The sequence below is a fragment of the Struthio camelus genome, chromosome 12, assembly GCF_040807025.1.
Source record: "Struthio camelus isolate bStrCam1 chromosome 12, bStrCam1.hap1, whole genome shotgun sequence".
Lineage (NCBI taxonomy): Eukaryota > Metazoa > Chordata > Aves > Struthioniformes > Struthionidae > Struthio > Struthio camelus.
In genome coordinates, this window is record NC_090953.1 from 9,798,974 (window position 1) to 9,812,508 (window position 13,535).

The window sequence follows — 13,535 nt, forward strand, 5'->3', positions numbered from 1 at the left end:
CATGTAGTGACTGTGTACAATGTCATTGGGTGATGAGAAAAATCTAATTGTCACTTCTGACAGACTAAGCATCAATTTCTTAAATATTTCCTCTGTGGTGAGGAAAGGATCATCTGACATGGGAATATGTTGAGCCAACAAGGCTATCTTCCTCAGAATACAACCAAGTATTTCTAAACATCCTCCCTTCCCTTTGGGTTAGACAAATGCCTCAGAGCAGGAGGAATCATTTAGCCCCAGGCCTCAAATGTGAGTTAGTATTAGACGTTAATGCTTCTGCTCATGAGTGTTCTGAAACATTACTGCCTTGGGGGAAAGGTAATCCTAACACCACTGTAGTGTATTCCAAGACATGAGATGACTTATGTTCCCTTGCTTGCTTGCCAGGCAAGATTACCCTTGTTGCTAACTCCAACTTCATGAAATCTGCCTCTATATTGGCTCCTCTGGTGATAAATATTCTAGGAAATGTGAATGGCCCACTCGTTTCAGCAAGGAGTGTGCTCTCCTCTTTCCTAACTCTTTAGAGGGGTGAAAATGGCAGTGAGTGTGGGTTTTCTTGTCCACCTTTCACTTCTACTTCATGGCAGTCCATGCTTCTGTGGCCTTCACTTAGGGAACCTTTCAAAGACTGCTGCTTACTGAAAGCTTACGGTGTTTTACTCTTGCTTACTGTGGGGAGTGGCCACAGGGATTTCCCTAGGGCTGTAACTGTTCCAGTCCGAGTCCCAGAGGCAGGAGTGTAATGCTTGTGCCTCTGCATATGGTTTTTTCTTTTAAAAAAGAGGTATAATTGCTTGGTACAACAGCTTAGAGAACTGGGTTGTTGTATTTGCACTGGCCTGATAAGCCTCACTGCTGAAGTGAGCAGTGTGGTAGATCCAGGCATGCTGCCTAGGGGTTGTATGTAGTGACATGTGGATGGAGTGATGCTCCCCATGCCCTCCCAGTACTAATTCTAGCTGAAGTCTTCCTTTGTTTTTTCCGTTCCAGAGAGCCTCTGGGGAGAAGTTAGTCTAATGTTTCACATGGTGTAGGAGCATGTCAAGTCAGCTGGGGCCCTGCTTGATGGCTAAGCACTGGGGTGTCTAGCAGGCCCTTGACCAAAGGATTACATGACTTTCTTGGCAGTTGAGAGTGCTTAGCAGCTCAGCCTTCCCCATGGGCAACTTAGGGCTAACTTGACAGGCTCTTGCCATTGTGTTATCTCTGCCTGCAGCTTTGAGCAAACTTGGCAGTGACTGTATCCTCCCCTCCCTGCTTTCTCTGTTGGAGCATGGGACACAAGTATTAGTGATGGTCAAGCCTCTCCTAGTTGCCATTGCCTGGGAGGCTTGTTGCTGACAGAGGTCCTTGGAGTCTCTCTTGTGGAGAATGGAGATGCCAGTTAGCTAAAAGGCCAAACACCACCCTGAAAATGCATAAGAGGATACTTCTGCCAGTGGATGAAAGCAAGCTGTGTGTGGCAGTCCTGTGTCAATCCCTAGGTTCTGCCAAGGCTTATTAGGTCTCTGGCAGCAGGAAAGCTCTAGAGACTTGCAGTTTGTGCCAAGACTAAGGGCCTAAGGGAAGGGTACAGGACCTAGCAGTCCTGAGCCTGCAGTGTGTCTTGCAGTGCACAGAAGGATTCCTTTGGGATGGCAGAGATTTTCCTGCAATGTGCATCAAAGCTTTTGGCTCATGCATGTCTGCAGAAATTGTGATTTGCTGTTTTAACTCTGACAGTGAGTGAGGGCCCTCCCTTGAAGAGAGCAGTACTGACTTGCACACAGTTCAGCTACCTGAGGGCAGTTGTGACTAGTGCTCAGAAAATGGTACCCTACCACATAATAGAGCTGCTGGCTGTGAAAGCACCTTGTCTAGGCATACGAACATCTGCTGCCAGCTGTTTTCTGCCTGTCAATCCTAGCTCCCCAAAGGCTCAGGAGATTTGAATGGAGTCCCTTAATCTTTCAGTGGCTGGTAGAAAGAAACATATACAGCAGCCTTTCTGGCCAGGACACTTTGAAAATGGCATATATAGTTAACCACTTGCTTGAGCCTAGGGCAGAGAGAGCTACTACCAGAAACAGTGTTTTACTGGTGCTAAATGCTCTCCTGTGTGGATATTTTTTTTTTTCACCCACAGACCAAGTGAGACAAACGTGAGTAGGGTAATTGAGACTAGTAAGCTGTTGGGGTTGCTGGGCTGGGGACAGGACCATTGCTGCTGCTCCCCTGTAACAATAATTGCTCTGTGGGAGGAAGTGTTTTGAACTCCATCTCTAGTTTATTGGCCTTTGTGGTTTAGCCATTGCTTCTGCTTCAAAACTCCCCTGGTGGGAGTTGCTCTGGGGAAGAAGCAGAGGTCAGCATGCATCTTGCTTCTGGTTCTGTTTGCAGCCACTGGGGAGTGGCCACAGGGATCTCCCTAGGGCTGTAACTGTTCCAGTCTGAATCCCAGAGGCAGGAGTGTGATGCTTTGTGTGTCTGCATATGGTTTTTTTTCCCCTTTAGAAAAGAGGTATAATTCCTTGGTACAACAGCTTGGAGAGCTGGGTTGTTGTATTTGCACTGGCCTGATAGCTGTACAGCTCTCACATGGCTTCCCTGGGACTTCTCCAGATGCTTCCTGGTCCCATAGAAAACGTAATAGAGAGTAATGAGCCAAACAGAGCTAAGAAGTGCCTTTTGGTCTTCCTCTGGGCTCTTGTGCGAGGTTGATCCAGCCTCAGGCTGGGAATCGCAATGCTCTGTGGTTTTAGGTGAATCAGTGGTGCTGCTGAGGCTGGAGAAAATTGTTTTAACCCTAGCTCTTTCTGCCCAGACAGGCCCCATCCTCCCCGCAGTTTCAGAGCCGACATCCTGTTTGGTTTGAGTCTGAGCCAGTGCCCTGGTGAATGCAGCTCTTGTGAGCACCCTCCATCTCAGACTGCTTCAGATGGGGTTCTGGTCCTTTGCTTTGCTAATGAAAGGCACCTGTGTGTAGTAGCAGAGCTGAGAGGAAGAGAGTAATGGAGTGCACTGCAGTATGCTGGATTGACAGAAAGGAAGGTAACCATGAAGTCCTGGGCAGAGAACAGGGACTTGCTTCTCTCCAGGCCCTCCTGCTCTCACACCAGGGTGCCGCGGAAGGAGAAGGTGGTCTAGCACTAGGTATCTGTTAATGTTCCTTGGATGAGCTTCCTTTTGCTTCATCACCTGTGAACTTCTGGTTCATAAACCAGAATCCATCTCTTTCCCTGAGACAGCTACATCTGCCTCGCTGCCGACTCTGAATTAGCATGGACTGCCACCCGTTACAGGATCATGAACAGCTCTTGTGAAGGCCCTACTCTCCTCTCGTTGGTTACCTTTTATGGGGCTTTTCTGGCTGAACTGCTTAGAAGATCTGGGCTCCCTCTCATGATGCAGTGCTAGGAGATAGACAGTGGTGTTAAGGGGTTTAAGAGGCTGCATTCTGCTTGGCTTTCACTGTACTGTGGTTAAAAGCCATCTATTCTTAGTGGCTGCTGTAGCTTCTGTTCCTCATCTCTGGGTGCCTGGCTGAGTGGTGATTAGGTAGAGCCAGCTCCATCTATGTTCCTGTTTGGGTTCTTGTTTGCATCCTTTAGGGTGGCTTCTTTGTCCTGGTTAGAGTCAGAGGACTGAGAATTCAGGGTCCTGTTTAGGCTGGGAGGGGGACCTTATTCTAGGATTCAGGGAGGATGGAGAAAGCTGGTTCCTTGGCCCCTCTGCCACAACAGCCTTTTCAGATCTGATTGTCAATGACACAGGTACACGGATTTTCCTCCCAGATGCTGGCACTCCTGGCCTCCTTAAAAACAGCAGCATACCCAGTGCCTGCCTGCGTCTAACAAGTTGCACCCTTGTTCCTGCCACATGCCACAAGAGACCCAAAAGCTCTACTGTTAAACACTCTTTTTATTTCTCTGCGTACACATTTCAACCAGCCCTGCATGGGGGTCTCCTGCAGTGACGGCCTCTGGCTGTGTTATCCGCACAGTTGCACAGGATGCTTCGGCTTTCTGCTGAGCTGGGGCTGCCCTCCTGCTTTCCCACAACACCTGTCCTCTCCATGCTTTTGCTGCCTCGCGGTGAGCTGATAAATCAACCCAGGAGCTTCTCAATAAATGGCTATAAGTATACAGACCAGGCTATGGTGATGTGCTCTCGTGCTGCCTTGCCCCATGGAAATAAAGGCCAAGCCTGGCTGAAGCAGAGAAAAGCACGTTCTAGCCACAGCCTGACCTCTGCGCTTCCTGTTGCGCTGGAGCAAAGGGGCTTGATCCTTGCTGTAGCCCTCCCTTCTCAGTGAAATCACTCTCCTGTCTTCCCATCGCAGCCTCAAGATGTGCTGCAGGAAAGTGCTGGTGGCCTCTGTTCTCTGCTGGCTCCTGAGGAAAGGACACTCTTCCTGAGAGAGAGACAGGGCTGCCAGGCAGCCTACTGCCAGGCTTGCGATGGGGAGGGTCAGGCAAGGAACAACACATCCAGAGCGCCTCATCACGAGCAGTCATTCAACCAGTGCTACAGAGTAAGGAGGTGGCTGGGGCTAGACAGCCACTTCTGATCCTATTTTACAGGGGAGAAGGAATGGACCCTGGTTTAGAGCGCCGTGTCTTCAGCCTCTATGCGGGGTCCAAAGAGCTTCTCTGCAGTTGCTTTGCCGTCGTACTTAGGCAGATTGCCACCAAAGTCTGCTGGCAAGATGTCAGCATTGATCTCCTGGTAGAAGGACTCCAGCTCCTCCCCATGCACAAAGACCTGGTGCAAGACAGGAGCAACCCTCAGCAGAGGAGCTGGGTGACTCTACCCCCAGGGAAGAAGGGGGCCAGGGGACAGCAGCACTGATGGGACGGGTTGGCCTCCTTTCTGATCAACATAACCACAGCCTTTGTTGTGCATTGCTGCAAGCTCACTTCCCCGAATGAGCTGACAGCTCTTCCCTCCAGCTGCGCTCAGCTGCGACCTTGTCCCCACGCCATGGAGACATGCCCAGGCAGGTTGGCAGAGCACAACCTTCTCCAGCCGCTGGCTGGACATGCTGAAGACAGTAGGTTGCCCCCTGGCTTTTCTGTGTAACCCAGCTGTGGACAAAGGATGTGCCTTTACCTCCAGTTCCCTTTCCAACACTCACCCTCTCCAGCAGTTTGCTCTTCAGGAACGGTTTGACCACGTTGTAGGTAGTAGTGAAGTACCAAGGCTGGTGGATGAAGTGGACAGCCTTGAACCGGGCTGGGAAGGAGTCCTACGGATCCCAAACCCATACACAGCAGGTTACAGACCATGCTGACCACATGGAGCTAAGAGAGGATGTGGGCAGCAACAGAAACCCTGGGACCCTCTCAACTCCTCCTTTCCAATCTCCCATTCTCTCTTTGACCCCTGTTGTGATGATCTCTTTTTCGCTCTGACCCAGAGGATCGGACAGCTCAGTCCAATGGGATGTGCAGTGTGGTAGCACCAAGGAGTCTGAAGAGCCTCCCAGATGGCTCATTGCTCCCATTCCACAAGAAATACTGCACCTCTGCTGTCCTTCTCCCCTGGGGAGAGCTGAGCATCTTCAGCCTCTGGTCCAAGGGCAGAATTCCTGGAGTGTCTGAGAGTCTCTATCCAGCCTGAACCATGGCTGGGATGAGAGAGTGGGGAGGAAAGACCTCCTTGCCATGCTGTAGGATGCTGTAAGAAGTGATGATAACACTTCTGGTTGGGCTTTTCAGAGGGTGGGGAGCAGGGGCCAGAAAAATAGGATCCATCCTGCAGGATTAAGCCAATTAGCCAGCAAGGAAATAATCATGTGATGGTGAACAGCATCTCCACAAAGCTTTCTCCTGGCATCAATGCAGTGGCAACCCCAAACCCCTGCTAGCACTGCCTTTCCCTTCCTTGAGCTCTTTGCTCCATTGGGCGTGCTCCAACACTGCTCTGAGCTTTGCCTGGGCACAGTTCTTGCCACCTCACCTGCAACATGTCCACCATCTTCTTGAGCTCAGAGGGTTTGATCCCTGATGCCTGCTGCATAGTGAAGCCCTTGAAGTTCTCAATGATGCAGAACCCGTTGATCTGTGTCTCTTCATTTTCCAGCAGCTTCTCCAAGATAACACAATAGGCACGAAGAATCTGATTGAGAGATGGGAGGGTCTGGTGTTAGTGTGTGACAGCAAGGTCTCCCCTCCTGTAGATGCCAGGATGTTCCAAGGAACAGTCTCAGGGAACGTTACCCCAGGTCTGCCCAACTCCAGCCTGCTTGTCACAGCCAGCCCCCAGGCCTTGAGATCAGGGAGGGCATTCCTGGGGGATGCTCAACAGCTACCACATTTCCCTTTCAAGGTGGGTGCATCTCAGATCTGGGTCAATGATTCTCACATGTGCAAGCAAATTCAGAGCTGAGCAGAAAACGGAGTTAGGAGAACTTGTGAGTTACATGCCTGGAGACCTCTTTGCCAACAAGCCCTTTCCTTGCGCTATACCTCAGTTTCCTCTGGCCTATGGGCTCCTTCCTTTGTAAAGTGATCTGTGATTTAGTGATGCAGTGCTTTTCTTCAACCCATGCGTTGCCTGGGCTGGGAAAGGCACACCCTGAATTTGGCCTGCAACCTGCACTATGTCAGGAAGTGCCTTGTGAGTCCCCAAAAGGATAAATTCAAAGGGTTGCAGTTTTGCTTAAATCTAGATGTCTGGAGGGTGCATGTGTGTAAGGGATGCTGTGCTCAGATGTGCCAAGTGGGACAACCCAGGGACTGCTCTGCTTCTGGAGCAACGGCTGGGCTGAGCTGACCTCATCGAAGGTGATCTCCTCATAGTCCCAGTTCTCAATGTTGAAGAGCATCACCACCCGGCCATACTTGTCTCTGCTGGCCAGGATGCCGGGGTAGCCTGCTTCAATGGTGCTGCGTACGGCCTCGGGGGTGAGGTTGTCGAAGAGCTCAGGGTATTGTTGACGGAAGTTCACGTAGCCTGGGGAGGGACAGAAATGGGGTTGGGAGCAAGAGTGGCTCCTTGCCCCGTCCTCAGGAACCCAGAGGAGTTGCAAGGGAGCTGCCAGAGGACGGGGCAGGCTGGTGTTGGTGAGATGTGTTCCTGATGAACAGCTTTGCTCTTGAAGGCTGTGCCCAGGCTCCAGGTGGGTCAGGTCTCATCTGGCAGAGGGGCCTAGAGAAGTGCTGCGGACCAACTGCCTTCAGTGTAATCTCCCTCATGTCAGGGGCTGGAAACTCCCCACATACCGAGTTCACAGCTGCCTTCTCCCAGGCTCTTCAAGGAGCAGATAAAGTCATTTTCCCCCTCATTACCCTTCTCCCCAGCTCCACGCTTGGGTGACATCCCTCAGCTACCCGCCTCAGGCCAGCTCTGCTTCTGCTGGCACCCAGCGGCCACAAAGGATCTTCAGGCATAAAACAAGGAAACTCGCCCTGGGAAAATATGGGTGAACAAAACAGCTCGTCTCCAGAGCCAGCATCGATAATTACAACTCATTATCCCCCAGGCTGAAACAAAGGCGACTGAGAGCAGAGCCAGGCGGGACCCAGGGCTGCCACTGCCCCCTCAGGGCTGCTTCCTGCTCCCCCTCCATCCCTAAATCAGCTGGATCCCTGCTGAACGAGTGAGTCAGTGCTTTGGGAACAGCCGCCACCTAACACACAAAAGAGACTTTTACCATTTTATTTGTTAAATAACCAAAAAGTGGGACTGTCCTGATTTTGCTGGACACCCAGCAGCTCCCCCTGCCTGTACCAGCCTGGTATCACTCTGATTTCTTTACCTTCCCCATCTACCCTCTTTTCCCTCTGCCCCAAGACCCCTGGCCTTGCCTTTTGCTCTTTATCCTCTCTCCTCCCACCCTTCCCTTCTGGGGACCTATTCTGCTGGCAGAGCCCAGGGCCAGGGGCACTGGGAAGCCCTGGAAAGCAGCAGGGAGCTGCCAAGGCAAAAGGGCTCCCCGTTCTTGCCTAGGAGCTGGTGATGCAATGGGGACATGGGGGTCCGTGCCACAGGAGAGCCGGGGAGCCCCCACCTTTCAGCAGTTCGTAGGCCCTGTGGACATCAAACTTGCGGGCACGGATGAAGCGGAGGAAGAAGGAGTCGTCTTTGCCCTGCACCTTCTCGGCCACCGCCTTGCACACGTCCTCCCCGCTGCCAGCCCGCTCCCGCACCAGGTCTCGCAGCTCTTTCACCGCCGCCTCCCGCTGCTCCTCTGTCTCATTCAGCTCATCTTTCGCCTGAGGAGGGGAGAGGAGCCCGCTCAGCACAGCCTCTGCACCTGCAGCATGCCGTGAGGCCCAAAACCAGCACCATGCTCAGAGAAAATGGGGGCAGGTGTCGTTTTGGCAGCAAAAGCGGTTGGTTGCAGTCCTGCTCACTGAAGGCATTTTGGAGTGGGGTCACCTCAGTCCTGCCCCACCATGGGCCCCACTTGTCCCCTAGTCCATCCCTCCTGGGAGCAAGTGGTTCCCTCACACTTGCAAGGCTTACAAAGATTTCTTCTGACTCAGATCATGCTAATTCCCGTCCCTTGGAGAAGGAGCGCGTGCCCCGGGCTGTGCCTCCTCCCTGTGCCCAGCGCTGGCCTCACCTTCTGCAGGGTGTGTGGTGGGATCTTCTCGCACTGCCCAAAGACAGGGCCATGGTCCTTGGTGGTGAGGCGCTCCAGCTTGGTGCGCAGGGCCTGCTCCTCCTCAGAGACGATGCGAAACGTGCCCGTCTGGGGGCGAGGAGAGGCTGTGGGGCTGATGTCGCCTCCGCAGCAGGCTCTCCACGCTACGCCCCCCCCCCCCCCCCCTCTCCACCACCAGTCCCATAGCGGCAAGGGTCCCTGCTGGGGCGAAGGGGGCTGAGCTGGGGGCTATGGGGAAGGGCAAGACCTCCACGCTGCATTTGAGGGGATGCAATGAGATGGGGTCTGGGGTGGGGAGAGCTTTGTGCCAGCCAAGGCTCCCTGAGGCTGAACACAGGGCAGTCACCAGTGCTTCCCCGCAGCACCCAGCCCAGCCTGCCATGGGCTGGTGGCAGCCACCATGATGGCGGACAAAGGGTGCTTGGGTGCCCAGCACGCAGAGAGGAGATGCTCAGAGCCCAGGGATGGGGAGGTGTGGAGGCAGTACTCACAACTGCAGACATGTCGTCCGTTATTGGCCTCGAGACGCTGAAAGAGAGAAGGAGGAATCCCATATTACTTAGGGAAGAGTGGGAGGATTCCAAAGGCCTTCAAAGCCCTTGCAGAGCCCTGGTGCTAGCACACAATGCCCTGGCCAGATCCCCTGCCCCTCCTGCCCAGACCCTGCTCAGATAGGATGGCAACGACCATGCTGGGAAGGAGGCAGACTCCCAGCAGACATTCTCGCCCTCCTCGGCTAGGTCACATAGTGCCTGTGTCCCTTTCTGCCCAACGGACGCTGAGCATGTTTGAGAAACAGCTGGGAAGTTTGCAAAAGCGGCTTAAAAGTGTGGCTTTTGACCTTCTGGCTCCCTCATTTTTTTCAGGGCCTGCATTTCCACTGGAGGTTGTGGGCAGATGCATCCATGGGTTTCAATAAGTCACAGGGACCCACCACCCCCTGAGCTCATCTAGCACTGTTTCACCTCAGGCATATTCATACAGGCAGACATAAATGCCCAGCTTACGACATATGGGAAGCAGGAGAAGTTCCACATCAGCGTGGCTGACACGGGGGGCACGCTGCTCCTGACACATCACACAAGTCTGGAGAGCTCTCGCCTGGCGAGTCCTCACGGGATGACCCATCTGTGCATCCAGTGCTGCCCACAGTCCCTAGCTGAGCTGATGGGAGCAGTCTGTGAATGAGATGTCTTCCCACTTCCGAAAGGCTCTCCTTGATGCTGGGGATCTTTGCACACTAGTCCAAGGGCTACAGCAAGGACCTCTGCCTGGAGCCATTGCGGATGACGCAGCAACATTTCAGGCAACACTTCCTCTTTGCACTCTTAGCGCAGAGTGGCCTTCCAGGCAGTCTGGTGGTTTTATGACCTTTCATTTCTACTGCCACATTATCCCTGAGGTGTTTTGCAAACATTCGCTCGAATACTCAAGGCCCTGCTACTCCACTCCCGAGCCCATCACCAGTTTTAAGAATGGACCTCTAGCTGCTGGGTGGTGAAACAACTTGGCGTCTTTTTGACACGTTCTGAGTGAAACATCTTGATTCTGCGCACAGGGAGGGGGGTTGCCTTCATCACTCCAATGCCTGATCCTACTGCAGAGACTAACGGCCTCCCTCCATGCAGACCCAGCTCCGCTGCCACGGCTGCCAGCTTTCTGCATGAGCTGCTGTCTCTCTGCGATTTGCACCCTGAGGTAATCAGGAAGCAGAGGAAGGGCCCTGGGGAGAACAACGTGGAGGCAGAGCCCTGTGCTCCTCCTGGGGTTGGAGCCTATCCCACCACGAGAGCAAGTGCAGGAGCTGGGCGCGGGGGCAAGAAGCCAAGCCGTGCAGCCCCTCCATGGTGGGATGCTTGCCTGCAGACCCAGGGATCTCCTCCCCACCCTGAGCCAGCCCTGCCGCCAAAGACTGGACTCTAGCATGACCAAAAGGAACCTAGCACCTCCCAGAGGCTTCCTCTTCCTCATCAGCTGCAAGGCCAGGAAACTATTACCCTGGGGAGGGATGAGAGCCACTTTTTTGAGGTATTGCAAACTAAAAGCAAACACAGCCCTGGAGGCGACAGGTTAAAGAGGGCTGGATTATGGTCTCTGAGGCAAAGTAGTTAAGATAGAAAGACTCTCAAATACTCACCAGAGAAAGGAAAAGCTAAACCGTCCTCAAGGTGTCAGTGCGTGGGGCTGGGGGCCGCAGGAGCAGAGACGGACACACGGACAGCGAAGCTGGAGTGGAGCAGCAAGAAAGCCCGGCGAAAGCTTTGTAGAGTCACCGGGTTGGGATTAGGCCGTCACAAGGCATCAACTCACTGCAGCATTTTAATTAAGTCAGCACAAACCAGGCAAGAAACCCCATTAGAACATTACAAAAGGCAGATGAGGAGAGGGAAGGAGGGAACCAGAGGGCTGCTGGCCGGCTGGAGCATGTGCGGAGGGGAGGGGGGCTCGAGTGCGATGCTGGCACTGATTAACGAAGTATAAAAGCTTCTCATTGTGTAACTCACTCATTAGTGCTGGGCAGGGGGAGAAGCACTTTGAGGGAAGGCAGTGGCAGCCTGCCACCCTAGGAAAACACCCGTTCGAAGCTGGGGCTTCACGGGAAAGCTATCGAGTGGGTCAGGTCTCTGGTGGCTTCTGTCCCCTGAGCTCCCAAAGAGCCTCTCAAGATCCCGGCGTGGATCTGGCCACCTTGCCAGGGGACGAGACTAGGGCATGGGTCTGGCAGACACTCCTGTGGCCTGTCCCCATGCACCCCAGCTGGTCCCGCCAGGGGCTGTCCTCTGCCCCAAGTATGTCCTTTCTGCTAGCTCCCTCCACCATGCTCCCAAGCAGCCTGGCAGCTGCCCGCCACCCAAACCAGCTTCTGGGCAGGGGCGTGCTTCAGCCTTTAAAATGCAAGTGTGGGCAGATGCAATCTCCCTGAATTACGGCTGCAGTCCTGTGCCGTTGCTGCACAGGAGCTGCCCCGCAGCCTGGCGTGGCGTGGTGCCTCAGGGTACCTTTATGGACGCAGGAAGGGTATAGCCTCTGACCATGCCACTGCAAATACACGCTGGCAGTGTCCCACACAAGGAGGGGATGGCCAGGTTGTGCCAGGACAAAAATCACAAGGGGAAGCTCATGCCACTCCAGGGCACTGCCAGGTTGTGTTGCTCCTGGCTGACTGTAGTGCCCGTTTGCTTTGGGAACTTGGAATGAATTCCCCCCCAAAACAATGCTGTGGACATACAAGTGAGGGAAACCAAGGGTTATGGCAGTGACGGTGAGAAGAGGCTTCCGGGGGTGTTCACCATCCCAGCGTGCCTCATGTGCTGAGGCTGCAGCGCATTGGGGAGCAGCACAGCTTTAATTCTTCACTGTCTCAGGCTTGTGGGAGCTGGATGAGGACGCTGTGCAGACGGTGCTGTGCAGGGCTCCTTCCCCAAGCCAAAGGGCATTTTTTCATTTCTGCACTTGAGGCACGAAGCAGTGGGGCTCTTTCCCTTGCTGTGGCGCAACCTCCCAGCCAGCTTCATTTGCCAAGTGCAGTTCCATGCAGGCTTATGCTGTGAAATGGAGCCTGTTCCAGCTTTTAGTGTCCCTTTGTAATGGCTGTATGTCAGGAACCTCCTGTGCATGTGTCACAGATACGCTGTGGGTGAGGAGGAATTGCTGGCTGCGGGCTGTGAGGGGCATTGTGCTGCCCAGCTCTGTCCCAGCACACCCCTGGCCCATGCTCTCGTTCCTCTCGTTCCTGGTATCGTCCCAGCAATGAACCCTCAGACCACTGGCCATGATGGGCTGCAGGAGACAAGCACTCCTCAGCAGCCTGCCCTCTGCCCCGAGCTGGTGCGGTGAGGCCCTGAACTCCACGCCAAAACCACCACCGTTCTCTTGGGCTTCAGGTGGTAGGTTGGAAAGCCTCCCGCTGGCTTGCTATCCTGCTCTGAAGGGTGAGCAGGAGGCAGATTTCTGAGCTTTTGATTCATCCATGTGAAGGAGCTCTTCAGGGTGACTCTTTCACAGCCCCTGCTCTGAGGATAAGGTCTCCAATAGGAGGAGGCATCACTCACTCACCTCTGGCGAGGAGGGAAGGGAAGACAAGAGCCCATTGAAAGGCCCTGGGCTTTGGCCGGACTCTTACTGTGACAAGGATTTTGGGAGGGGGAGGAGGAGGACGGTGGGGCAAGGATGAAGGGGCTTACACAAGGCATGTTTTGTAATGCTGGGTGGATTTAAGGATTTGGATTCCATGGCGGTGCTCTGCAAACAGGGTCGAGACCCCGCCGCGAGGTAGGCGGGAGGAGGAGGAAGACACGTGACTCGGGATGAAGGGCAGGTGGGAACAGCGGAGGGAAAACCCAGATCTGTGCCAAGTCCCTGGGTGACGCCGTGATGGCCGGGGAGACCACAGGGACCCTGCGGGAGATCTGCCAGCTGCCCCATCGCCTTCCCACGCCAACCCCGACGCCAGGCTCAGCTCCCTCCTGGGGCCGTTCCACCCCACCACCTCCTGGGACACTCATTTCCAGCCAGCAGGACATTGCTCGATGCGGGGGACAGACCCTAGACCCCCTGGGCTCAGGTGCAGGGAGGTAGATTGGGAAGGTTATGCAAAACAGCTGCTGATTTCAGGGCAAAGCTATCTTATCCTTGGAGCAGCCCCTGCTTGGTTTGGGGTGAAACTGGCTTTTTTTGGTATGAGCAGGTGTCCTGCTTGGTGCTGGCTGCTGTGCTGCATGTGAAGCCCTCGCTTCTAAGTCGGTGGCACCAGGGGCTTCGCTGGCAAGCGCCAGGCTCCTTCCTGAAGCCAAAGGGCCCGGAGGGGACCTCTCCGCCGTGCTGCTGTCCCCCTCCGGCCGCCGTGGCGGCTCCTGCCGCCGGCTGGCACGGGCCTTGCGAAAGCCCCCGCGGCGCGTTCGCAACGGGGCTAAATCCTGCTGGTGAAAGGCAGGTTGAA

The 13,535-nt window shown here is 54.3% G+C and overlaps 1 protein-coding gene across 2 annotated transcripts; it reads right to left on the bottom strand.

Annotated features, from left to right (window-relative positions):
* Window positions 1–3,888: 3,888 nt before the first annotated feature.
* Window positions 3,889–11,020, bottom strand: RLBP1 (retinaldehyde binding protein 1). 2 transcript variants are annotated; one of them, XM_009681257.2, is made up of 8 exons: window positions 10,734–11,020; window positions 9,088–9,124; window positions 8,555–8,683; window positions 7,997–8,201; window positions 6,761–6,939; window positions 5,944–6,102; window positions 5,120–5,230; window positions 3,889–4,746 (listed from the first exon to the last, which is right to left on the bottom strand). In XM_009681257.2, the coding sequence occupies exons 2-8, from the start codon at window positions 9,097–9,099 to the stop codon at window positions 4,588–4,590; spliced, it is 954 nt and encodes a 317-aa protein (XP_009679552.1). In that variant the 5' UTR covers window positions 9,100–9,124; window positions 10,734–11,020; the 3' UTR covers window positions 3,889–4,587. The 2 variants fall into 2 exon arrangements, with proteins under 2 accessions (XP_009679552.1, XP_068813955.1); XM_068957854.1 differs by lacking the exon at window positions 10,734–11,020 and adding an exon at window positions 9,604–9,703.
* Window positions 11,021–13,535: the final 2,515 nt, after the last annotated feature.